At 38.3% G+C, this 27,747-nt stretch overlaps 1 protein-coding gene across 1 annotated transcript; it reads right to left on the bottom strand.

Moving 5' to 3' along the window:
* Positions 1-362: 362 nt before the first annotated feature.
* Positions 363-27,747, bottom strand: tpo (thyroid peroxidase). The gene is given in 14 exon segments (XM_051078340.1): positions 363-792; positions 9,304-9,477; positions 9,599-9,807; positions 9,896-10,133; positions 10,955-11,125; positions 14,301-14,559; positions 22,684-23,175; positions 23,761-23,958; positions 24,870-24,999; positions 26,755-26,878; positions 27,242-27,375; positions 27,377-27,403; positions 27,497-27,581; positions 27,735-27,747. Coding segments are annotated over 14 exon segments (2,505 nt in total). The 3' UTR covers positions 363-541.

Raw genomic sequence — 27,747 nt, 5'->3', positions numbered from 1 at the left:
TGGGCTGCGGGGAGGTTAGATTTGGGGGCTGCGGTGGAAGAAATGGCAGCTGAGGGCAGAAGGGGGCTGTGTGACCCAGGTTACCGCAGGTGAAGCATGAAACCACTTGAGAGCCCTCAATGAGCATAACAAAGCTCTCAATATCCAAAACAGTCCAATTAAGGCGGGTGTTGGACTGGGGTGATGGGTGATGTACAGCGCTGGCTTTATGGTACTGATAGAATATGTTTTTCCCATATTTGAGATTGAGATGCCAGATTAGTGCCAGATAGGAGTCTAGTTCTTCTCCTGCCTGGATAAACGGAACGTATCACCTTTCTAAAAATCCTGTAAGCCACGAGAAACTCCCCGATAGATAAGTCCCTGGCTAGATGAGGGTCTGCGGATTTAATGACGGCTGAAATATTCCCAGTATTGGAAATTTTTCTGTCGTACTCTGGAGATGAGAGCATTAGACTTACTAGATTCATGTCTTTTTCTTGCAGGATTTTTGACCTTAATTGGGGTGAAATGTTTGCTCCTGAAGGAATGTAAGGCCTACCTAAGGGAGATGCGTGAGTAGCAGAAGCCAGGGAGTGCATGGAGGCCTCAGGAACAACGGGAGGGGTGGGAGCAGCCAGGGTGTTGCACACGGCAGTGACATCTGCACAGAGTAGTGGCAGGTTGTATAAGGGAAGTCAAAGGTCTGGACAGATGAGACTGTCTCCTTTGGGAAGTGGAGCGGCAGGATTTTTCTGTGCGTTTGCAGCCACTCTGGGGCCTGAGAGTATCTTTGGCAGGAGGTGGAGAAGCCTCGAGAGAATCAGAGTTGAGACAATGTGTAAGCTGACATGCACAGATTAGATATTACATACCTTAATGCCAGTGGCGGGCCGTGCATTTCATACCTAGGCCGTCACTGCTGTCCTACCTGAATTAACCCACCTCTTAATACTGTCATTATGATGTCACGGCTATAGAAAGCATTAACAATATACAGAGACGCAGTATAACAGAACTCTGCATCACACAGGCATGTCATGTAGCCAGAATAAATGCCATTACTGAAGCAATGCTATAAAGACCCAATTAACAGAGTTCAATAGGTCTCCAAGCACTGCAGCCTGCAGCTGCTCCACACACATCATATCCAGCAGAAGCATCAATATTAACTAATAACATTACAAAAACTTAAACAATAAAATATACGTAAAATGCATTTTACTCACGAAACTGCTGATTATTTCTAGACAAATAAAAAACCTGCTTCTGTCGACCGGGCAAGCTCAACTTTCTGCATTAGCCTCCATAGCGATAGAAAAAGATTGTTGGAACTGAGACACACAGTTAACCTCTACAACAGAGCCGTTTAACTTTTCCTCGTCGTCCAGCCATTGTAGGTTGAAAAAACAGCTATTAAATCTATACTAATGTGTTTTAGCTTGCGCTAGTAGCTATAGATGCGGTTTGCTAGCTCTGACCAGTACGCTCTCTGACCATCCAATCAAATTACATGAAAATGTTGACGTTAGCGAAGGCCTGCTAGATGCCCCTGGCCTTGCCAACTCGAAATCTGATTGGTTAAAGGAGGCAACAGTTTAATTGCCATGCATTTTAAATTACCGGGGCCTGGACTGTTGATTCTGAAGGCCCCAAGGCAGATTTCTGTTAACTTGGCAACACGAGGCTGAAATCTGATTGGATAAAAGCTCTAACATAAGCAGACTGTATTGGAAGCAGCATAACCAAGAGGAAATGATATGAAGAGAATAGACTATTGGAAACAATATAATACATATAGTATTAATGAGGAAAAAAACAAAAAATATAATTCAGTGATTGTGACAGTGTATCACTGCATAATGCATTAAAGTTTTAAAGCTCCCGATTCAACCCCAGTCCATAACTTAACCAGCACATTAAGGTTAATGTTTTTTGTTTTTTTTTTACATGTGATTAAAATGTCAATGTTAAAAATAACCTGTTCGGTGAAAGGTAAGTAATGAACTGAACTGACTGTCACTTACCCTGCCCTGTTTTCACTGGGCTTCAGCTTTTTCTTGTGATTCATTCAGTGATTCATACATTGAAATGTAACTCAGCTAATGACGTATTCATGCCTCCTGCCATTGGTATAACCAGGGTGATCATTTTCAGTGCCTTGCTGCATCTCCTATTCATACAGTAAGTGTCTTTGTTTACAGGGAATATCTCTGGGCCCCACACTACAATGCAACTGTCATGTTTGTGTCTCTAAAATCGACTAAACTTTAGAAACATTAGAAAAAAAAATCCACTTATCTACATACTATCATAGCTATATTATCTTTTTCTCAGGCTTGATTATGAACAACAGTCTAAAAAGTCTTTGACATGTACCACCCCTCTAAACATTGTTGTAGACCAAGCATTGAGGAACATGACAAAGAGACCAAGGTGTTGGACCTGGCCTGGGAGGATATGCTTGGTCTGCAACAATATTCAGGTGGGTGATTGTGTCCAAGTAACATCCAGATGAATGTCAATTGTGGCTGATCATATTATATTTTTGGCTTATTATTGTTGGTCTACTAATGTAAGTAGAATTTCAACATTGCAGATGGTTGAGTTGCGACAAAAAGTTAGTTAGTTAGTAGTCATAGTTTATTAGTCTTCAATTTAATGCCAATTTGTTCCCAACCTTAAAAACTCTTGAAATATTGGTTTTGGTTTTAAAATTTAAAACAAAACAAACAAACAAACAAAAACATACAGAATCAATCATCCATTATTGACATTCTTCTAGAAAACTATTTTCTATTTATGATTTGCAACGGACAATAAAATGTTAATGTTCACAAATGCAGTCACCGCACCCTAGTGACTTTGCTCCAGTTTCACCTTAACATTTCTGGTCTGACTGCAGTTTTAGCATTGGGGTGTGTCAGATACATGACAGTTAGCAGCATTGAGAAGGTGGTGCTGTAGTGGAATGCTGACAGAGGAATTCACTGTTGATTGGCAAGTTGGCTCTCTATTTCTCTGTGGAAAAACTGAACCTGACATTGATCACCTGTGTCATTATTTTTCATGTACAGGGTACCATAGTATTACCTTAAAATGCTGTTTTAAGTAACAAATGCAGCAACATATATATGTGACTAAACAGTGACATGGAGCTAAAATATTTGTTATTGTCTTGTCAATTGTCACATTACAGTCCAAAGACTGTAAAATGCTGGAGCCTATCCCAGTTGACACTGGCACAGAGCAAACTGAATGATGAAAACTGAACCAGAACCTTCGTACTATGAGGCAACAGTGCTAACCACTGCACCACCATGCTGGTCCTCCTGCAAACCTATGGGCTAAAAACAAGTTGCCTGTCTATGTGTCAGCCCTGCAAGGGACCAAGAGACTGATAATCTGTCCAGCATGTTTCCCTGATTTTTGCCCAATGCTTTATGGAAGAGACCACCCCTCAAAGTGTCATAAAGATGAGTAGTAAACTGCTGCAGTCAGAAATTCTGGACTCAAACTCTCAGTTTGAATGCCAAAAATAGGTGAACACAAAGAGTCACAGCACAAACAATATTCCAGACCTTAAGACCATACATGCACATGTACAAACACATGCACAAAAAGGGAATATCACATGTATAAAGTAGGAGGAGCCCACAGATGTTCTCACTCTCTTCAACATTTCTTTGCAGGATTGTTCACACTTCTGGCAACTTTCCATAGCATTTTTTGAGGAACCCAGGAATCTTCTTAACACCTTCAGTACTTTATGTGTTTCTTTGTTTCATTTCTTGGCAATACTTACCCCACAAAAATGGTAGGCTATTCCATTGCCTGGGAAACTATCAGGGCTGAGTTTGCAGTCAGTGCCAAAGTAGAGCTAATTTACTCTAACTTGGTTTAATAACTGACCCTTCATGAGTTTAAAACACAAGCCTGGGACATTAGGCACATGTTACATCAATTCAAGTTGAACCAGCAATTTATTAGGTTTTTATTGAAGACTTACAAAAACTGTTGATAGCATAATTTGTGGTTTATCCAGAGTGATTGTTTCTGGGAAGAGGTGTTGCCGTTGCATAATTTGTTGTTTATCCAGAGCGATTGTTTCTAGGAAGAGGTGTTGCCATTTAAAGCTAGCTTCAAGGAGCTTGAGAATCTACCTCAAGAACAGTAAACAACCTGAATGATAGGGTTTGGTTAACATAACTTTGTTAAGGCTTTTTAGCATACAAGCGTCATTGTCATATATTGCACATACCTTGAAGTTTTAAGTCTGGTAATACTTTCTACAACTTTTGACTCGATTCAGAAAATTGGATCAACGTCCATCAGGGTCCTATGGCCCAAATTGAAGGCTTTGTGCTGCAAAATTTTATTTGGATTCTGTAATACATGATCACATAGTGGTACTTTTAACTTCATCCCATTGGCACATCAGGAGTGCTGGGGGTTGCCGAACCAGACTCAATGTTTGGAATGAAAAGGGAAGTCATTGAGCAATTTCCTGTGGTTATTCTGTAAATTGAATTCTATATTTCCTCTGTTCACCTCACATGATAACAGATATCACACTTGCTGCCATTGCGCTGTTTCTTTCCGTTGATTATTTAAACATATTTAACAATTACTAACTGAACTTCCTAGATCATATTGCATTTTCTCACGCTATAGAGTGAGCAAGCAAGAGAAATGAAACTTAAATGCTCCTCAAACAAATCACTTTTTAATCTTTTATCAATCTAATTTACCTAATCTTTAGAGATGTGATAGAAATGCAAACAAATGTACAAATGTACATTTTGGTTGTTTGGTTAGTTGAGTTTAGTTCCCAGGGCTCCTCAATGTTCTAGTGTAATCTGAATAAGCATCCATCAAGTAACAGTGCAAGTCAGATTGATGAGTGAGTCATGTACTTAGTGTCTTGTAGATTTCTTTGAAGTGTGTATTCAGTCATGGGTGGTGCATATGACTCATTTGGCCAGATTTCAAAAAGGAAAGTAAAGGTAGCTTATGGCTGTTACAGGTCAGCGGTCAGCTCATGTTGCTATTGTTAGGAGTACTTTTTTTTAAGTGTTATATTTCCCAATACTTGTTGCTACCCAACTCTGTCTCCTAGAAATTACATTTTTATATGAGTAACTTGCTACAGAAAATAAGTTTTTTCACTTGAAGTGACAATAGTGTTATTGAAATTTTTTATGGTTAAGTTTAATGTGACAACCCCTGCCCTTTCCTGCCGATCTCTCTCTGTCTGCCTGTGTTTCAGATGCCTGGTGGGCAGGGCAGGTATCATCAGTTCCATCTGGGAACCCCCGGCCATGGTGTTTCTATTCTATTAAGCACAGGCCGCTGTTGATCTTTTTCTCTCCTCTTCCCTGCAGGTAGTCATCAGGTTATGTTGTTTTAGTGTTTCTTCAGCTCTTTATTTTTACTTTGTTTTCATGCACCTCACAATACTCACACACTGTCTCCACTCTCATGTACACTCTACACTACAGATTCCACTGACCCCCGCCCTCCATATGTTTTGGTGTTTTTGTTAGGTATTCATCTCATTACTTTGTTTAAATGCTGAAAACACTGTGTATCTCACTTTTGTCATGTCTTTCTGAGCCAGGTTGTGACAAAATTGGGGGCTTGTCTGGACTGCACCATGTCTAGATGATCCTTTCAAGCTCCAGGTGGAAGCTCATAATGTGGTTCCTGGCACAGTTTTGTAGCAAGAAACTGAGGATGGCATCGATTGGCCTGTTTGCAACTTCTCAAGGAAGTGTACTGTAATTTCTGTCAGCTCAACTATTCAGTGAGTGGCTTTGGCTCTGAATTGGGCCCTCGGTATTTTGAGGTTTACATTGGCACATTATGTAGACCAGTGGTTGTCTATGCAGATCACAACCCTTTGTCCTAATCAGATGCTGATGCACTGGTGTCTGTTGCTCAAGTCCTATAGGTTGGAGATTAAACACATTAAGGGCAGTACTTATACTGTGGCAGACACTTTTGCCCCAGTGGAGTAAGTTTCTATGATAATTTGGGGGTTTCTGGCAGTTCTCTATTGTGTTTCTGCTTTGCTCTCTCTCAATGTGCTTCCAGGAGCCAGTTGCTGAGGTGTAAGTAGGGTGGTGGGACAGTGTTGGAATTTGGAGTTTTCTTGGAGTTTGGTATAGTTAATTGCTGGTACTGTAGGGATCCCTCTGTGACATTTTTTTATAGATGCCCTTTCCTGCCAATCTGTTTCTGTCTGCCTGTGTTTCAGATGAATCACTATCAGGGATCATTAATGCCAACTGGGAACCCCTGAGCCTGATGTTCTCAGTCTGTAAAGTTCTACGTCTCTCTCCTTCCCTGCAGGCAGCAGCTGGGTTGTCTTAGTTCCTCTTCAGTTCTTGACTTTGTTTTCAACACTCACATACTATCGCTACTCTCATGCACATCTTGACACCCATTTTACATATGCTTTGGTGATTTTGTTATGTATTTAAGCAATTTTTTTGTTTGATGAAATTACTTTGTTTAAATGCTGAAAACACAAAGACTGTGGTCTGATTTAATACAGAAAAAAGTTCACAGTGACCTCAGAAACCTAACCACAGATGTATTTGACCCCTGGTCTCTGGTGATGACAGGTGCACTTTGTACACCTGCCGTCCACCCTAACCACCTCCTTGTGACTCAGCTGCTTATAATAAATGTAACAATTCAGTCATTAAAAAAAAAAATCATTGCCTCTGAAAATAATATATCCAGCAATTACACTGTCACCATAATTGGGAAAAGTTTTTTAGTCTATGAATATAATTTCCAAGAGAAAGGGTTGGAAATATCACAACAGTTATTTATTATTTGGAAATGTAGTTGGAGATTTTTTTGAAGACAGGAAACATGGAAAAAGAGAGGGATATGTCATGTAATAGAGGTCCCTTTAGGAGTGAACTGTGAATAATAGTATTTTCATGTTCAGAGTAGTAAAAGCTGGACTGAAAAAAAAAAACACATTCAAATGAATTCTTGTAAAACTACGCAATATAAAGAAAACAAAGTGCTTTGATTTAGAGGTTAGTGTGTTTATTTTTTTCCTGAACAAAATTCTAATTCATTAAATTTCTTCAAATTTAAAACATGTTTTATTTCATGTTTATGATTCTAAAAACACTCCTAATCAACAACATCATGAAACATATATAAAGCTAGGAACGCCATGTCTCTGAGTTTAATAATAAAACTATGAAGCAGTTCTGGATCCGCTGCATTGTCAACAACTTAATGTTGATTCCCTGGAACCAGAAAAGAATGTGGTGTTATTTTAATGTCACGTCATAATAATGAAACCAGCTAACAGCAGTCAACCATGTCATACCATGAAGACCTCCCTTGTCTCCGCTTGCACACTGTGATATGACATGCAAAGACTGACAGGTGCTGTTGTAGTGTTAACACCCAGTTTACAAGAACACTGAAAAGTACATAGTGTCTTTAATGCATATTTCTTGATATGCTTACTGTGAAACTTTATGTCAGAGGGTTGATGGATTGTGAAGTACTGATGATATGCACACATAAAGTAGAGAGGGAGAAAATTGCACAGATTATGATTGCTGATTTAGAATTGAATTGCGTAACCCTCTATGTGGGGGGATTCAGTAATAGCAGTGACACTTTCCAAAATTAAATATACTAGGTTGTACCAAGTCAAATTGCCAAAGTCAGGCAATTGGTTACAGAGAAATAACTTGTGGGCTTATTCAAACCTGACAATAAAAAGTACAAGTACCAACTAAGTTCCAGTCAAAAAGGGTATACTTTCTACTAATATATATTGTAGACCAAATTAAACTATTCTTCATTTCAGTGGACCTACTCTGAAACTACTTTAAATAAAGCAATAGTTTGAGATTTAGAAAAATATTCATATTTGTTTTTCTTGCAGAGACTTAGGTAAGAAGATTGATAGCACTCTCTTATTTGGCTGATAAATATAAGGCTACAGCCAGCAGCTGCTTAGCTTAGCACAAAGACACACTAGACACTTACTGCTAGCCTGGCTCTGTCCAAACCTAAAATTACCACAAATTAACACATTATATCTTGTATGTTAAATCTAACTATTGCTTTTAGTCACTTGCCTTTTTGACTCTTCACATCAGGCTGCACTTTTTCCATAATTCCATAATCCCTGACTAACTTAGCATGACTCAGCATGTAATAATTATGAGAAACCTAACTTAAAACTATGAGAGAGATATATCTTGTAAAAAAAAAAAAAAAAAAGATTATATATTATGAGTATTAAGTAATTAATTAAAATTCTTGATTGCACACCTTTCACAGGCTCATGTTGCTAGGGAGGCCCTTTGGTCCAAGTTAAAATCATGCCAACAGACAAACAGGAAATAAACTTGCTGCTAAACATGTTTAGCTGTAATAAAAATCTCAATTAAATCAAGGCGCTTTGTGTAAGTGCCTGAACAAATTGAATGGTATAAAATGCCTGAGAATTTCTGACATATTAATGATAGTCCCACCTACATTTCTCAGTGACATCATGCCAATCAATCATTAGTGACAATGCCACATTGAAGATGTACTGGCTGATTAAATCAGGCTTTGTGTTTCTAATAATTATATAACTGAAATAAGATATGAAATTAAATCTCATAACAACACCTTATAAAGGGATATATGAAAGAATATTGTGGACAATTCTTTGAATAGAAGTTGCTTGGTCAAAAAATATAAATCATAATAAAAAGAAATGAATACATTACAACTAAGGGATCAAACTTTACAAAATTTAAGAAGACATTCCTTTCACTGCAATGGAGCACTTGTCTTTCAAGGTGATTTTTACACTCATTCAGCAGAAATGGCTGCTTGTGATGGATTAAACTCATTCAAAACCTGATGTATACATGAAAATCCAACTTTGTCCTTTTTGATGGAGGTGGGATTAAAATATAACAAAGATGAAAGGGCTGCACAAAAGGGCCCTATTCCCAGTATATTTCCTATTGGAACATTTCCTTTACACGCTTAGTACCAGCAGATAGCAGTAAAGCACCAGCCAGACAAGAGCACAACAGGACTGCATGTCTGAGGATATACAGTATACTGTATATGTTCGGGCATATCTGTGGTGCTGAGCCATGTATTACAAAGGATGATCTATAGTATACAGTATATTTAACTATACAGCAGTTACTACAACAAGGATAAGCTATTAACCAACTGACAGTGGAACCTCCCTTTCATGTTTAACTGCTCCACAAAGATGGCATGACATCACTACAAAGAGATGTTGTCAAACAAAAATACTTCACATACCTGTGCATTGTGGAGGTTGATCACTCCAACCATTTCCCTCACAAACTATTACAGCGGCACCCTCTAATTTGAAACCATGGTAACAGGAGTACAGAGCAACCAGTTTGCCAGATGTAGAGGACAATATGAAATCCCCGTTCTTTATCGTTGCTGGAGAGCCACACTGCTGTAAGTCTGGAATTGAGTGATAAAAGTTTTCATGTTAATGTGCAGTGGAATGATAAAATTCAAAGGAAATGTGTATGCTTTTTTTAAAATAGGACTAGGACTAGGCCAACAGTCCTCTCAAGCCTACCTCTGCTCCTCTCTTCTCTCCAGGCTTCCAGGTTCATTGATGGTATATGATTGCAAGGAACATAATCAGACGGATATTTCCCAAATCGGAAAGAATCAAAAGGGACTTCCCCTATGTCAGTGTTGTCACAGATGATCCGAGACAGAGAAACTTTTAAAAGCTCAGCCATCTGTTGCTGGGTGAACACACCCTCAGCCTCCCACCAAAAACTGAAAAATAAAAGTAGTTGATCCAATAAATACACTTAACTCAAGCCTTCATCTCTTTTAATTTTTAAATTAAGCATAATTAATGTACCTATCACCATCACGAAGCACTTTCATCTGCTTTCCAATCAGGCAAGCGAAGAGGGGACCGGTTCTTGCGCCTGGAAACAAGTTTTCAACAAGCCCTCCAAGCCATACATCAATATTGTCAAGATGTCCATACATTTTTAGTATCTTCTCAGCAACCTTGTAGTCTCCCACAACCTCTTTGAGATCATCCAGTGTCTTAATGCGCTTCAGTCCACAGAACTCTCTCCAATCATTGTATCCTGAAAAATTATTTCAGCACAATATAAATTAATAATGAACATATTTAGTCACATTTTGTTTTCTCGTTATAGAGTTATATGAAAAGACTGATGCTAATCTCAGGCCTCTAAGATAAATGTAAGAGTTGATTAGCTTATTTTAGATGAGAATAAAGGGAAACAAGTGGCTATCTGTCCAAAAGGTAAGAAAAAGTTAGTGTGTAAAAACAACATGCGATTTCAAGGAGGGTTATGTGCCTCGGTGACTTCCTTGGTATTGTCATAGGCTGTCAGCATTTCTGGACTAAACAAACAAGATATAAAATGTTAATGGCTTTGCAGTCAGTAAAACAGTTTCTGGTAGTTCTGCGTAAGCACTCATGTATGAATGATGTGACTGTAAGATCACTGTCAATTCAGTGTGGCTGAGCTGTTTCTGTGGGCTTTTTGTCCTCCAATCATATCAAGTTCTCAAGCCTTTTGTAACACAGTTTAGTTTGGTGTCTTATGACCTGTGAGCCACAAAAATCTGAGCAAAGTTGGTACTGCATTCTTCTTGTCATGGTCATCACTGTAAAGAACCAGGAAGCAGCAAATTTCAGAGACAAGCTGCTAACAGGATCAGACATTGTCTACTCAAGTTACTGAATGACGGCTTTAAACGTCACTGTTGAGTGTGAATGGTCTGACAGAGAAATGGTTTGTTAATGGAAATTTATCACCACAAAGCCCTTAACTATATTGACAAAGGGAATAACAAAGGAAATGGTATTTAAGCTCACTCTGATTTGACAGGCTTAAGCAATTGCCATAGAACAGCACTGACTCAGCCCAGGACTTACCTGGGAGAGCGTGATCTCGTCCTCTCTGCAGATTCAGTGATGCCAAGTCCAGGTGCTGCAGTATTTTAGGCACAACCAGCCTCTCAGTTAACTCTTCTTCCATCAGCATGTTTGCGCTAACAGCTAATGCTGGAGTTCCAATTATACTTCTCAGGATTGGTTCAATTCCACCTTGGAACAAAAACAGTGCTACTTAAGCTGTTTCACAGTAAATGTAAAACACTGCATTGTTCTTTTTCTGCGGGATGCAAGAATATTAGTGCGCGTAGCAAATAAAATATGTTTTCTGTTGATGTTGATGATGTGACCAAACTGCAAAACACACACTTATTTTGACTGTGTGTTACCAAAAATGAAACCAAAAAGACAAGAAAAACATAGTTTTCACTGGAGAGATCCTTTCTTTATGCTGTTCAGAAAACAGGTTTGTATATCACTCCTAAGTTTGAATTGGCTGCTTCCCCCGGACTCTCTGGTGTCCAAACAGTTTCATTTGGGCAAATAGGATGAATGTGCTGTTTATCATTACAACACACAGTGTCATAAAAGGAATACACTTGTGCTCCGTTTTAAAACTACTGACCATTGGATCACAGCAGCAAGTTAAGATCTTCAGCCGGAGGTCAGCAAAAGGCATTCAGTTACTATAAAATGTTTCTTAACATTGCTGAAAATTGGAATCAGCTCCAATTCAACTGTGACTCCCAAGGGGGCAGATCATGTTTACCTAGGGTTTCAGGTGTTCAGGTTTGTTTAATTGAATTGTTCATTCATATTTCTTTCTGTACGAATGAATATAAGCTGAATGGGCAGGCTCCTGTATCTTTGGCTGTACCTAAAACTATTTATTTCTCTCTACATTTTTTTTCTTTTCTGGTTTGTTGTTTGTGGGTTACCTGGTGACTCAGTCATGGACTGATACTGATGGAGTTAAACAATATTGCTAAGATGAAGCTGTCATTTTGTTTAGTTTGTCTTTATTTCTTGTGTTTTGTACCTGGTTATTTGTTTTCATTTCTCTAAAAATGCCAGTAAAAACTGGAATTAAAAAAACTTATAACATTAAAAATTAATGTTTAATTCAGAGATAGAGAATTAAAATAGAAAATAGTAGGATCATTGTGTGCAGGACGTGCTGACACCTGCTTTAATCTCACCTGTTCATAATTTTAAGGATAGCTGCATTATGACAGGAGTTACTGAAACTGTGTAACCTCACTTTACACACAAAGAGACTCGCTGTTTCTGTGCTATGTAATGGAGCAGCATATTGTACTTTTTGTGTAAATAGCACTGATTGATCCATGCGTGGTTAAATGTTTGGCAGCTCCTTCATGTGCGACTGACTGCTAATTAGTGACTGCGATAATGCAGAGGGACTGTGAAGTGGTGAGGTGAGAGCTGAGCTTTGAAGCTGAGAAATCTAGACTTTTCTAACCCTCAGCTATGGTCATAAACCTATGGCAGGGAAAGGGATGGGATCAAGGAAACAATCAGCCGGCATGACATTTCTCAGCAGGGAGGCTGGTCCCACAGAATGAGGAGCTCAGTGATTTGGGATGGCGTCAGTTGGGAAAAGTAACTTGAGGCTTGCTTTATGGATGAACCAGCTGCCTTTTGCACTGATGGTTACTAGTAGTGGTTAGTCTCTACACCATGGGCTCTGTTTTAGTGAGGATATGATATTCTTATTTTTCCAATTACACTAATTTGGACTGATAGGAATAGTGGTGTACAGTTTTCTAATGCTTTTATAACAGTGTGCTAATGTGAAAGCGGTCGCTCATACTGATGAACCTACAGAGAATTATCAGCTCAATGCAGCTTCCCTCAGCTTTAAAGAGCTTTATAGGGAGTTTCAGCTCATTGTTTAACTGTCTGGCTCACAACTTCACTGTTTTGGTTCCCTGTCTAATCGCTAAAAAGAAAAAGAAAAACACTGTCCACAACCAGTTAGGGACTAGCAGGTGAAGATTATAGAGCATTTAGCAGCTTAACACCAAAAAAAGAGTTAAAAGAGAGTAAATATTTTTCTTATATCTGCTTGGTGGCCGAAAAATGACTCCAAATGAAAGTTAATGTTGCTCTGAAACTGCTGATTGTGTAAATAAGCAACTGTTTCCTAACAAGTTAATCCCCCTCTCTGCCTTTGTTTCCTATCTTGTTCTACACTGTCGGCTGTCAAATAAAGGTGCCAGTTGGTTGCAATTATTTATATTTTTTTACAATCAGTATTTTGGCTTTTTTGTTGTTGTTGATTTTTGTTTTTGTTTGTTTTTGCAAACTTTCAAAGCAGTCTAACAGTAAAGAAAAGACATTTCAAGATTCTAATGTTACACAGCTGAACTGCTACAGTAGGAGGCATACTGTTTGACATTATGATTGAGCTTTAAAGCTTTAAAGGCAGCTAGCTGAGTTACTTATACGTTTCCCCAGAAGTAGATCTCTATCCAGTTTGCTACAGTAGTGAATTCAAAAGGATCATTTCTGTGACAAGTACTTGAAATTATTCATATAGAACTTTCGATAATATTTTGCAAAAAAGGTTATTTTAAGTTATTTTACCATGTTAAAAATTGTCACCTGGAGGTTACAGGTCTCCACATCAGACTTATGTTAGCTGCATCCTGGACTATGACTGGCGTCTGAATCAGCTATCACAGAATCATGTTTGTACACTACTTACAGATTCAAAGTAAGCACAGAGACACCTTGAACTTCAGGACTGTGAAAACTGCCCCCTAGTATTGAGCTGTTGACACCATCACTCTGTGCAGTAAAGGCTAAACTTCCAACTGAGCTAACAATAACCATAACACACATGCTTAAAAGGGGAATTTGACATGATGTACACTGTTTTGCTGCATGTGGTGTAAACACAATCTACACAGCAAAGGTCATAATGAGTGCAAAGTTGGCATGTCCCATAATCAGAATGGCCCCAAGAATGAGAATAAAATCCTGGCTGAAAAACATCAGAATTTGTTAGCATTTACAGTGCATCTCTTGTATATGATAGAAAAAGTATTATCCTATACATCAATATGTAATAAGTAATAAATAAGTAATGTACTGATAATTAGTGGTAGTCTGTATAGGTCATGTACTTGATAGGACATATTGCTGCAGGTTTTCATAGTCTATAGATAAAAAGATGTCTATTCGGTGGTCTAACGTATGTGAGTCTATGGAATTATATGCAACAAAGACAGGCTTTTAATGCTGTAGCTGACCTAAATAGGGTATTTTTTCATTCCCTCCACATCCCTGCTTTTTATGGTGTGTTTAGTGTGCTTGTAGGATACGCTATTAGTTCCAACAGGCAGCTTCATAAGATTGTACTGACCTTCTTTGACTATTCTCCATGGACTAAAGAAAGTGTCCTGCAGTCTCAAGCGGGGGAAGTACTCATGTTCCTGGAAGCTCTCATTCAGTCTCCTGAGGATTGGAGAGATGGTAGCGTGGCCAAACCTGAATGCAGCGGTGGCAAACACATTGGAGGCAGAGGGGTCCGTAGTTGGATCATATCCTCCATAGGGTCCAATGTAATGTTCAAAAGATTCTGGGCCGATAATCTTTGGAACATAATCTCTCATGGTTATGATCTGTGAGTCACAAAACAAAAAGAATCTCTGTGATAGTCATAAAAGGAAAAACTAAGGACAGTGTGCATGCTATAAAGCCACATATTTTACCTCATACAGTCTGAATAAGCACCTAATTAGTCTGAACACCACTTAACAGATAACCACAACATATCCTGCTCTGAAATGATTAATAATATCTTGTAAGTGTGCATGCATACAGCTAAGAGGAATTCCTGTTGGATTTCCAGTGAGATGAGTATTCATGTAATGACCTGAGCTTGGACATATGAATGCACATTTGTTCCCTCACAGGTCACTGCAGAGAATTTCATCTGTCCTCATCACTATTTATAAAGGCCTCGGTTCACCACCTGAATCTCAACATATCCAGTATCACACAAATGCACAGACTCAATTATACACACATTAGTTGGCATCAGTTTTCAAGTTCCAAAACTAAGATTTAAAACCTGACAGAATTCACTTTCTGTTGCTTTGAAGATACCTTTGAAGAAATGAAACAGAGCTGCCTCTAATCTAGTGTAAAGACAGTCTGTTTAAGATTAACTTGTTAAAGCAAGAATGAGGGAAAAGAATGGATATCTTCACTTCATTGGTTGAAATAACTCACTGAATATCAAAATTTCAGACTGCAGTCTGACTGATCTGAGTGCAGACTCACACTACAAAAACAAAACCAGCCTGCAAAGAGAATTAAAATGTAGCATTCTAATATTTGTCTGTTGTGTATTAATGATCTGCAAACAACAATTTGCACAAATTGAAACAGGTGCACAACATGTCAACTGTGAGGGGAGAACACTCTTAGACTGACACATGTTTAGAAGTGATGGAAAGTAACTAAATAATTTTACTCAGAAAAAACAACAACAACAAAAAAAAAAAAAACACCCAAGTCTGATGATGTCATCAGGGTCATCTCCATTTTGGATTGATAGCAAGTGTATGACGGAAAGTCTGTGTTAAAAATGAAAGATGTGAGCATTTATCTGGCAGGGAAGGTCTGATGAAAACGCTATCCAGTTGCATTATGGAAAAAGCAGGATCCAGGGTTTGGGGGGAATATACTAAATGTCAAGTTATCTAAGCCCCTTCTGTTTAAATTTAGATATCTTTTTAATTTTCACAACAGGCCCCAACTTAATGGGGGTCCAACACCAATTTGCTGGAATGCTCCTTTAATACAAGCAATTAGCAAATTACAATTACTATTTTTTACTATATGTTTTTGCTTGCTTTTTGCCTTTTGGATTTAAATATCTGACAGCTGAGCTCATAAATGCAGTGCTCCCCAGCAGTTGAGTCTCTTTCTTAATGGGCTGAAACACTCCAAACAGCAAAGGTCTGGCCCTTCAAACTGTTAAGGCTTTTTACAATAATCCTCCTGCTATGTTCTGACCACTTAAAACTTAAATAGAATATAATTATAATTATAATGCCCCTCTACACTACACAGTGAACAAGCAATAGCCTTGTCAACTGTGTACTACAGTTGAGATGCAAGTCAGATTGAAATCCAGATGCTGTTAGTTGATCATTTTTACTTCCTGTTTCCAGCAAATAACAGGCTTTCTCTCTGTATTGAAATAGCTTCTGACCTTTGTATTCGTTTTGTGGAAGCCTTGTAGAGTCCCTCCCCCCATTTGTTTTCTAGTGGCTGTCAAGAGGCAGTCAGTTGGAAAGAAAATATGAATAGTTTCACACGACTGTTCCCCCGGCCACTTTCCACATTATTTCAGAGCCACATCATATCCTAAATGTGTTTTGAATAGATTTTCACTGAAATGTACCTTGTATCACAAGAATACCTTAGAATGGGTAGATCATATAATACATTCTTTAATCAGATATTCAGGTACTATTTCAGTCAATCTGACCATTTATTCTAGCCATAATCGATTCATCACTTACTTCTGGTTAAGTGCCTGAATGTTTTAAATTAGCCATCGTATAACCACTCAAAAAGTCATCTCTAGATCAGTCCATTTTAAATAACTTCCATCCAATATATTCACTTCCCTTCTTGGTTAAAGCCTTGGGAAAAAAACAGTACCAGAACTACTCACTGATGGTATGAAAGGCATTAATAATTTTTCATTGGGTTTTTAGATCAGGTCACAGCACTTAAGAGTTCTTTCAGCAGCTGACTGCAGCCAAACATCTGTTTTATTGCTTTCAGATCTTACTGTGTCTTTTAATAGAGTTGACCATTAGATTTTAGTGGGTATGCATGTTGGGTACAGTTTTGGATGGTTTTCCCCCCTATATCTCTAAAAGGGACGCAGATGATTGTAAATCCTCCACTAGCCAGTTCACTCAAGGAGTGCCTCAGGGTTCTTTCCTTGGACCATGATTATTGTCCATTTATACGCTGTAGCATGTCTAGGTCAAATCTTTTAAAAGCACTGTATATGTTTGAATTAGATACTCATGAGATCCAGACTCTTCCACTGATCACATGCCCCACCCCCACCCCCAACTCCCCCACTTAAGGTTCTTTTTCCTCCTGCATTAACTCTCATTGTAGAACTCTCAGTTGTTATATTTGATAACATGCTTAACTTTAACCATCATTTGCAACATTTCAACAATTCTAATTGTCTATAAGTCTAAAAACGGTCATCCATGCCTTTATTACATCCTGCTTAGATTACTACAACTCGCTATATTCCACAGATGTAGACACTTACAGCTGACATACACAGTAACACATGCATAACAGGTATGATTCCACTGGCATCCATCTCACAGCACTAGCCTTAAAATACTTTTAACAATAATGTTTCATTTCCTGGCTAATTGCACACTACCCTTGGCTTGGAAGTGAGTTTTTTGGTAATTACTGCCACAGCACACATTTTAATGCATTAAAGTAGTGCTTTTTGGTGACTTGTCAAGAATAATGCAGAATGAAAACAGCATCCTTCATTACATTCACCCTGAGTGAGCTTGTTTGCTGAGAACAGCTGCCTGAGGATTTAAATGGGGGAGGTGGCTTGGTGAGAGTTGTTGGGAGTCAACTTTATGGACTGACAAAACAAAACAATGAGCTGAAAGCTGCTGAAAGCAGCAAAGGGCTCTGGAGTTGGATGCTTTTTTTCCTCAATGGGATTGGATTAAGAGCAAAGTTTTCACATTATAGGCAGACATTTCAAAGCCAATATTAAAAATAAATACAGTAGCATTAATGTATGTCTATACCATCTATTTGTTTGTCATGTTTATGAGTTAATAGTAGTAGAGAATTTGTTGTTACTATGGATTATATGAGATGTTTCTGATTGAGCTATCTCTGACCAAAGGGCCTAACTCTACAGCCTTGAATTTAAAATTAAACTTGAAACAAGTGCTACAGCTTTAAAACTCAGCTGCAACAGCTAGCTCCGTTGCTCTACAAAGTGTGTTTTTTTTGGAGGTAAAGTCAAGTAACTAATCAAGTAAAGCTCAATAGATGATGGAATTTGTAATGTCTACCCCAGAAAATGGCGATTAGATTATACTAGTTGTGTGGTTATTATAAATGTAGTTTAGCCTAGTGGGTGACAACCATGTGCTTTTGAATCCTGATTTGCACTAGACCTTTATCAGAACAGACATTTTGGTGCGAGTCCTGGTAGGGTGTATGCTGGCTTACTGTCATGGCGTACTGACAAACTTACTTGGCAACTTCATGGCAAAGGATCAAAGGATATCTAACAAATGAAATTATGGTTGTGGTTCAGAGATTCTAATGTGTACCTTCAATGGAAGTGTTTTGCTTTCATTAATCTTTGTACAACACCTTTAACCAGCCTTTATCCCGCTAATCTGTCTTCTTTTGTCACAATAAGTCATGTTGAGCATGTGCTAGTGTGTGTGTAACTGGTGTATTTGTTGACTACTAGCTATTATTTACTATGCTTGAAGTGGAGCTTGTCTGTAGTAATAATCTTCCGGTAACTGTGTGATGCAGTACAGACCTTTTGTTGAATTCTACACTCTTCTCTTGAGAAACACAGACAGCTTTGGTACTTCTTTATTCTTCATCTTTGAGAATTTGAGATTTTTCTTCTGTGAAAAAATAGATACGGTTACAGTCTGCCGGCTTGCAGCCTGGTCAGACCAGATAGTCCTTCACTTTTCACTCCACTTCCAATACAAGGATTTTCCAAGCTGGTCATGGTTATAGCTACAGTATGTAAATTCCCTACAGTACCTGCCTTTTATGCCTCATTCTCACAAATTATTTAAAGAACCCCCACCTTAGACCCATCTCCTTTTAATATTGTAAATCTCTATCCTCTAGTATTGTCCCTGAGTCACCTGAAAATAGCAGCTGTTAATCCGCTGCTGTAGTCAAATGTCACCCTTCCAAAAATCTGAAACATTACAGATTTTGTTTCCCTCTGCTCAAAAATGCTGTAGAAACTTTTACAGCCTAGCACCAGGGTCACTGGTCCCCTACAGTAGAGGCAATGAATCATTTGCATTAAAACATATTTTGGTCATTACATTTTATGAATGCACCCAAGATCACCATCAATAATGCTCTCAACCTGCAAGTAATAGAAAGAGCTGCTTTCAGTCCAGTCAGTCACTGCTGCACAGCCTGCCTGCCATCCATTGCTACCAAGACAGTAACAGCTACGAAAAAGGTAACAGCAGCAAAAAGGCTTTGCTCTGTACATGGAAAAAATATATATATAGATAATAGTTAAAGGGCAGAGAAATCCATGTGTCTGCTAACTGGTATGAAGTGTGAGTGTTTTCTGTAGACTGTGTATACGATGAAGGATTATGACTTGTCAGTCTTTGACACAGTTTTTCCGCTTGGCTCTGAAGCCTGCCCTGCTGTGAAGAGCCTTATGTCATACTAGCAGAAATGTGTCTGAGATTTATGCTGAGCAAAGCCACATAAGCAGCGTTCTGGTTCAGATGTATATTAACGAAGAAGAAGAGGCCGTTCAAAGATGCTACTTTGAAACACAGAGGAAGTTATTTCTGATTTAAAAAGACATGGGAAAAAACAACAAGGTTAATTTCTAGATGGTACAATCCACTATTTATTCCCCTTGGCAAGAATCTACAGGGCAGGAATAAAATGTTGCCTAGCTTGTGGGAAAACTCCACATATTCATTAAACCTGCAATATTCTGGACACTTGGGTACAGCAGATACAAGATGTAAATACAACACTGACAGTTGATACACTGAATGTGAGGGAAATATCTGGCTCTTAAGCTGTGAAATGATACTCTAGCTAAGGCTAATTGTGTGTCTGCCATACATTGTAGGGTGGTAAATTTTTAGAGATTTTTCACTGAAAGCAGCTGCCTGCTTTCGAAAACAACACTAACTAACCAAAACATTTAAGTTGCGGGTGAAAGAAGCTGAAAGATGCTAAAGTCTTTAACATACCAGTAGTCATGTAATCAACTGTTAAAAACATAAAATGTAGAATGTCATTTCGAACATGGGCTTAGAGGGACTGTTGGAAACCAACTTTGCCTCCAATTTTGGAAACTGCAGCATCACCACTGAGGTGATTTGTACAAGATCCTTCTGCTGAGACTTTGCAATGACAGCAAAGTAGTGGATTGCACGGCTGGTTGATTCTTACAGTCATCAGACTTAAAACAGCAGCTGTCAGGGTCAAACAAGTTCTGAATCACTTAAATCAAAAGAAATCTTCCTGTGTAGAGGATTTTTTTTCACTATTTAGCTTTACCTTGCCTTGCTCAGCTTACATTGCATATCACATAAATGCCACTCAAACAACAGTCATGCCACACTCACTATAACCAGCATCTTTATCAGTGTTTGTTCACTGTGAGTGCATCTTTGCTACTCCTATTATATCCAGATGATATATTTTACATTAATTAGCACAGACAGCAAATATTTAATTAAGTAAGCTGACAGTAAACAAAATCAAATCACCACTAGGTATATTTAGAAGCTGTTGTGGAGCTTTCAATCACATGATCTTCATCAGCAGATGGAGTTTGTACAGTTATTATAGAATTGTAGCTGTTCAAATTTTCATTTTTCTTGAGCACATTCAGTACTTTTTGTCCATGTTGGCTCAAAAGATGAGATTCATATCTACTATTCTACTGCAGGGAAGATGCTGTGATATAACTGAAAGCTATGGACGAGATTGTTTTCCTGTCTTCAGATACATTGTGCTTTGACTCTTTTCATTTGTCAAGTATTAATCCTGTGCTCATTTAATGAAATGTGGCTACAGTCATCTGAATTTGTGGAAATCAATACTATTCACTATTATTCATTCCAAATGGCCCCAAGTATGTGTTATGAATTAGAAAAGAAAAAAAACTAAACTGTCACACAGAAGCACTTACAAAATGCTGGAAACAAAACTGACACAAAAGAGTTGTGCTGAATGAATGTACTGAAGCTGAAGTTATAATGAGAACTGCATTGTGTTTTCCTTTTGAATTTAAGCTGCACTGTTATTGTTAAAATATGTATGTACAAAAGGGGAAATTTTAAAAAGTGGTCGATATAATGTTTTGGTGACATTATATGTTAATCACCTAACCCCTATTCAAAACTAGATGAATAGTACTTTTTGCTTTATGAATTCAATAGATTGCAGCACAGTGTGGTTTTTAAATCAGGTATTAAAACTCTAATTGAATTAATCTTATTGATTTTGCAATGCTTTACCATTTTTCTATGCAGTTTAGAATCACAGCAATACATACAAAAATGTTATTTTCATCTCTGTAAAAGCTCCAGTCAAGACTTATTTTTCTTTACTGTAATGACCCCGAGTCACAATTTGCTCCATAACAGAAAGTTTTCTCCTCAACAACACATCAACAATACTCCTTACACTCTTCATATCAGTTTGCCCTTCTTCAATAACATGTAATTGCAAATGGCATCTGCAGATTGTAAAACTAAAACCACACTCATGAAGGCTAGATTAGTTTGTTTCCCCTCAGGCATCATTTATGTTCCTCAATAGAAACTTTATGGCTGTGAATTGCTTTATTTTCATCACACAGTTGTGTCTCCTACCTTCACCAATAGCATCAAACAGTACTTGTACTCTAGTACAGTACCCTACATACAGAGTGTAGGGTATAAAAAGTCCACAACCTCCTTATGTGAATCACTCAAAATTCTGCTAGTCTGAACCACGTAGCAAACAGAGCACGACCTCCATTAAATTTCTAATCACTATCATCTCTGTATCACATCTAGCATTTATTTTACTAAATTTTTAAAGTGTTTTAATGGGGGATAATGTGTATGTGGAGACTCTGTGTAGCAGTAAATAGTAAGTATGAGCTGTTCTAATGTATGTAGTCAAACAAAACCCAGATCATGGTTAAACTCATCGTAGTACAGTGTCTACACACTGTAGAAACTACTGACCTATTGTTATAGCTGGTTGCAGCAATTTCCAGATCTATTTATTATTGATGTGCCACCCTACAAGCAGGCTGAAAAACAAACAAAAGTGTTTTTGTCTCTGATAACCTTAGGTGATTATTTAATTTATTGTTAAAAGGCAATAAGGGCACTCACCTGAAACCTGAACAACTGAATTACAGTACAGAGGCCATTTTGTATAAAGTAATGGCAGACCCCCCCCACCCCCCCTTTTTTTACACTTCATGTGAGACCTCAGGGATTCTGACAAAGATGGATGAATTTTGGATGTTACAGATGTTAGCACTTTGCTCCAGCTGTAAAATGTAAAATGTTTTTGGTGTGGAGCATGAGACAGAGTGGTTGCCACTCTGTATGCTAGAAAAGATAACTGTTTCTTTTTAAATTACCATACAGTAAAAACATATCTATCACAACTCACTGAACTGTTAAAATGAGAGGTAAGGGTAAAAAAAAATGGTAAAATCTATGAGTTTTGACTTGTTGGACAGACAAAATAAGCAATGTAAAAGAATAGTTTGACATTTTGTGAAATACACTTATTTGTTTTGCAGACAAAATGGCAGATAATGACAAAAACTGATAATGAAAATAATGATAGTTGCTGCCCTAAGACGCAGCTTTCTATGGTGTGCACTGCGTCATATTCTGGATTGTCAGCACAGCACGTTAGTCAGTTTAAACTTGCTTTAATTTTAGTAACTAGTCACATACCTGGTGCAGAGCTCCAACAATCTTGCGGGTCTCTTGGTAGATAGTCTCGGGGCTCCAGTGATCATTGATGTATTTCAGTGCCTCTGCGATTCGATTGTGTTCCCTAAGCCATAATGTATGCAGAGAGGTCAGGGGCATACCCTCGTTGGCCCGACTGTCTCCAGCGTTGAAACACTCCACTCTCTCCCCCTGTGGATCCTGCTGGCAGTTGGATGGCAGAGTAGTTACAAAGGGAAGATAGGGCCTCCCTTTTGGATCCCTGAATTGGTTGTTGACAACAAGTTTCCCATTAAGGCCAGAGAGGTCACGGAGGAGGCTCTCTAGCTTTGGAGTGTGGCCATACACAACTGAAGCATCAATGAATGATGTAATGGCATTCATTTGCTGTCGCTGCAGAGCTTGTCCAATATCTGACCCGATATTGACGAAGCAGACTGGTACGGAGCGAAAAAAAGGCATGCATCCTTGTGCACCAGAGAACATGTCATGTATCTGTAGAGAGGACAAAGCTAGTCATGACAAACTGCTTCAATACAATCTTAAACTACTTTTGAGTTATCTATCAAATTTATCTATGATCATGCATTTTTTAAGGAACAGTTCAACACTTTAAGAATTACACTTTGCTTTCTTGTAGAGCTAGATGAGAGGACCAACCACTCTTATATCTATCCCACATTCCCACCCATAGCTAAAGCTTAACATAAATGCCATGGTAACAAAACTCACCTACCAACTCTAAAATTCACTAATTTGTTTAATCCATACAAACCTAAATGTGAAGCAATTTGTAGACTGAAGCAGAGTTGCAGAGAGTGCAGGACTGTTTCTTGGTCAAGAGTAATAAATCCCTGGAGTTTCTGCTGGTTGTGTGGGAAGTCAGCAAGTCCAGGAAACCAGTCTTTATGCTAACTTAAGGTAACCATTTGCTGGCTCTAGCTTTATATTGACTGGATAGACAGAAAATAAGCATACTCCCCAAAATGTAGAACTATTCCTTTCAGATACAGGACTGTGACAAGAGAGCAGTTAAGATACAGGTAAGCAAACTGTACCAGTGTTGTGCTTTCAGTTTACCTCAATGGGAAAGCATGGGTGGACATTTTCACATGTGTTCAAACAGTCCACATCAGTCCAAAGAGCGCTGCCAGTGCTTTGAGGAGTAAGGGTTATGTCGTGGTCAATGTACTGTCCCCACTCCACCAGCATTTGAGAATAGATGTCATCTTTACCTTTGGTGGAGCTCCTTATTATTTTCCTGCTGACTTCTCGTGGCTGTTGACACAGTATGATTTGTTATTTGGATGACAATGAGTACTATGTTTTACAGTGTGCAATTGCTTGACCCCCCCCCCCAACCATATCTTCAGTCACTTGCTATTTATCAGTGTTTTCATCATTAACAGAAATGAACACATATTCTGAGGAAGGACTTTCATATCCCAGTCAGGGGTTATGATGAACAATAGCTTTCTTGTTTGCAAGAACCACTTTACTCTTTAATTCATTTACTTATAAATAGATAGATGTCTTAAGCTCAAACAAGGGGCTGTGATGTGTTCTGGCAAGCTTCTTTTCTTTCATATCCTAATTTATCCAACAAAAAGGATTTTGGCAACTGATTAAAAATGAGTTATGCAATGCATTAAGCATCCAAGATATGATTAATTTGACCCCTTTTTTTATAAGAAATAGAAAAGTTGTGATCAAAGATTATCAATTATCTAAATCACTAGTAAATTATAGTTCTTCTATACAGAGGTAAACTACAGGCTGGATACAACTAATGCATATTTCATGAGTTCTTCCACTAAAAGACCTCACTCTCACTATATAATGAGTGCATAAATTAAGACTGGGATTCAATACAAATATCAGCATAACAGTTTCATCTGCTGTTTGAGAGGAATAATGTTTATCCACACGACTGGAAACCAACTCCTTTCAAGCTATGGAAATAGTGTATTTGAAAGTGCAGGACATAATATTCAAATGCAGCTGTAATCTATGTCATCTCTCACACACTTCTGCTGTTCCTAAATTGCAGTGGACTTTATCTGCTGTAAAACAGGTTAGAAAAATAAATGGACTGCAACATTAACTCTGGTTTGCAGGGTGAGCTTGTTTCATTTCTAATTTCTCCACCAAGACTTTTGTGTCCGTCGGACCGGCATTTTGTAGATTACCGGGGGAAGTTGGAATCCATTATGGAGCCATCCTCGGTTCCAACCCTTGGGTTCTCTCTCCCCGTCTTCGTATTCAGCTGGAAGCCATCTGACCAAGGGAGTGTTGGCTGCTCCCCAGAGAGGATTTTGCCTGACAAAAAGAATCATGGAAGCATGTCCAAAAATGCTGCACTGCAAAACAGTATATGAATGCAACAGTATTTGTTTTCCTCCAAATGGTCAGCAAGAGTTTAAAATACTGCATTTTTACCGACATCAAATCAGTATCAACTACTTATGCTAGGTTAGCAAATTGAGGGATTTGCTAGATATTTTTGCTACTCTCTATCACTGATTGACACAATAGTGATTCAGGTGTAGTCACTATTTTTGCTGTTGAGACCATATAAGGGCATCTTTCAAAACCACGGAAAACCATGTGCAGCACAGCAAACAATTAGTGTTAAGGAAGCAACCAAAATGGCTCACCAAAATAAATATGACAAAGAAGAAGCCACAGTCTGCATCAAAAGTTTATACAACTCATTAGCATTGTGCCCATATAATAATATATGACAATGGACAGGAAAAAAGGCAAGGGTCAGAATTAATGCAGGAGAACTGTCTTGTTTATTCCACACATTCCTTTTCCTTATTAAAAAATAAAATAAACAGGCAATTACCCACAATGCAGTATCTACTGACTTGGGTTAACTGTCAATAAATCAAACATGCCTTATCTTCTGCTTCAAGTCGATGTTGAGTTTTTCAGTATTAAACTAAAACCATGATCTTATCCTAAATTTAGCCAAAGATGGTCATGTTCTTCTTAAAGAACTGGTGTCATTGCGTACTGCTGTGTTAGCCACGGTGTACGGCACTGTTCTCTTGAAGTACTTACATGTTGGTCGTGTCTTGTTTGTGTGACGAGTGGCGTCACCTATGAGTGGACGGCCTCGGGAAAACGAGTCGGCAAAGCATGGACTCTTCCAAGAAAGTCTGTAATAGTTTTGCTCTTTCGGAGTAGACGTTCCAAACAAATCCGCACCCCACATGAACAACACCTCAGTTATTAACATCAGATTTTGACGAAAACATTTCAGAACGTTCTTAAACAGCCGCTCAAATTACTGTTGAAACGTACATTAATCCATGACCGTGAACTAATTCAAACGTATTCGGGTCTACCCATTGGCATTGCTAGCTACTGTTAGCAATACCCGCTGATAACAGCGTTTTGCACGGTATTTTGCACATGCAAACAGCGTAGCAACATGTCCACGGATAAAAAGTGAGCATTACTATGTGCATGACTGACTAAATGTGAAACAAATGACAGAACTGCTGTAAACAGTAAAGTTAACAGACTACTCACTACTACTGATGCGAGTAGCAACCATCTTTAATTCTTATGTCGGGGTTAGTGGAGTTTCTCCGACTTTCTGAGTTGGAAATCCGACTTCAGGCGGTGCTCCAGTTGAAACTTCCGACTAGGAACTCAGAAATTCCGACTTCCAAGTTCAACTGGAACGCACCTTAATTTCGTCGGTCATGCTAGCTGCAGCTGGATACTGTCTCGCGAGCTTTTCGTCGTTACGAATATCGTTACGTTCTAATATCGCGATCTCATGGCATGAGCGCTCGTCCCACCCCTAGTTTGTTTGTTTGTTTGTTTGTTTGTTTATTTATTTATTTATTTATACTCAATTTACTTTTATTTATTGTAATGCTTATTCACTTTATTCACTGTACGTAGTTTATAAAAAATGAGATTCACTTTGGATCTAGTTCCAAAAAGAATCTGCCTGCATTATTGGTTCTTATATCATAACACCCTTTACTGTAAAACAGCATGGTCCTGGATCTTTGACATATCAAAAGATAAGACACCAGTTCCTTTCATTACCTGTTATTGCAGAGGCCAGATATGGAGCGGTATTTTGAGTAGGGATGACACATGGCTGGATGTGTTGCTGGAGGACACTTGGACAGCTCTGCAATCAGCTCCACATCATCCCATGACAACAGCTCTAACATAGTGAGATAGTCAAGTTAATACAATCTATATTCAGTGGAAGTCAATCATATATTTCATCATTTCAGCATATAAAATCTGAAAGGATACACACTATCAAATGAGAAACAATAATAGAATGTCCCTTTTTGTTTTTTTAAATTTCCTTTATGAGGACTTTAGTGATAGTCTGTATCCATTTAAATTATTCAGTGTAATAGGACTATTAAAATGAAAAAAAAAAAACAAAACAGTGGCAGTGGACCAATTAGAAATGTTGGTTGTGTTAAAGTTGCTCTGACTCCATGGTGTCCAACTGTCTCTGAATTTTTATTACATAGTGGAATCCTCTGAATTTAACAAAAGAAAACAATTCTACCTGATGCCGTGACATCCCTCTTATATCTCTGTCTCGCTCTGTTCTTCAGGACTTGCAGAGTTGTTTGAAAAACCTCTGCAGCTCGGGAAATCTCCAGGGTCTCAGGCTCAGTTTGCCGAAGGAATGTAAACATGTGAGCAGGAGGATGAGGGTGCGCTCCGTCTGTGCACAGAAATTGACAGGTTTCATCTGTCCTTTTTTGTTTCAGTTAAAATAGAGATAGACAGTTTGTTAATTCAGCTGATAGTTTATTACCGTTGTATAGAGTGGAATAAGGCTCCATCTATTATTTGAAGACTTTCTTGATAAGACGAGATCAGCAGCTCTCTGATAGATGTGGCTGGAAGATATACAGCACATAACAAAACAGCACAAAAATCAGTTAGAATGGTATTACATACTCTCAGTCTGTAACTACAATATCAGCTGTATACATTTACTCCACTCTACATTTTACTCCACTATGTATATATAAAAAGCAGCTGTTTCTGACCTTTTTGGCTCAT

The sequence above is a fragment of the Lates calcarifer genome, linkage group LG19 (assembly GCF_001640805.2).
Source record: "Lates calcarifer isolate ASB-BC8 linkage group LG19, TLL_Latcal_v3, whole genome shotgun sequence".
NCBI classification, from domain to species: Eukaryota; Metazoa; Chordata; class Actinopteri; family Centropomidae; genus Lates; species Lates calcarifer.
This window is presented reverse-complemented; position numbering and strand designations above follow the sequence as displayed.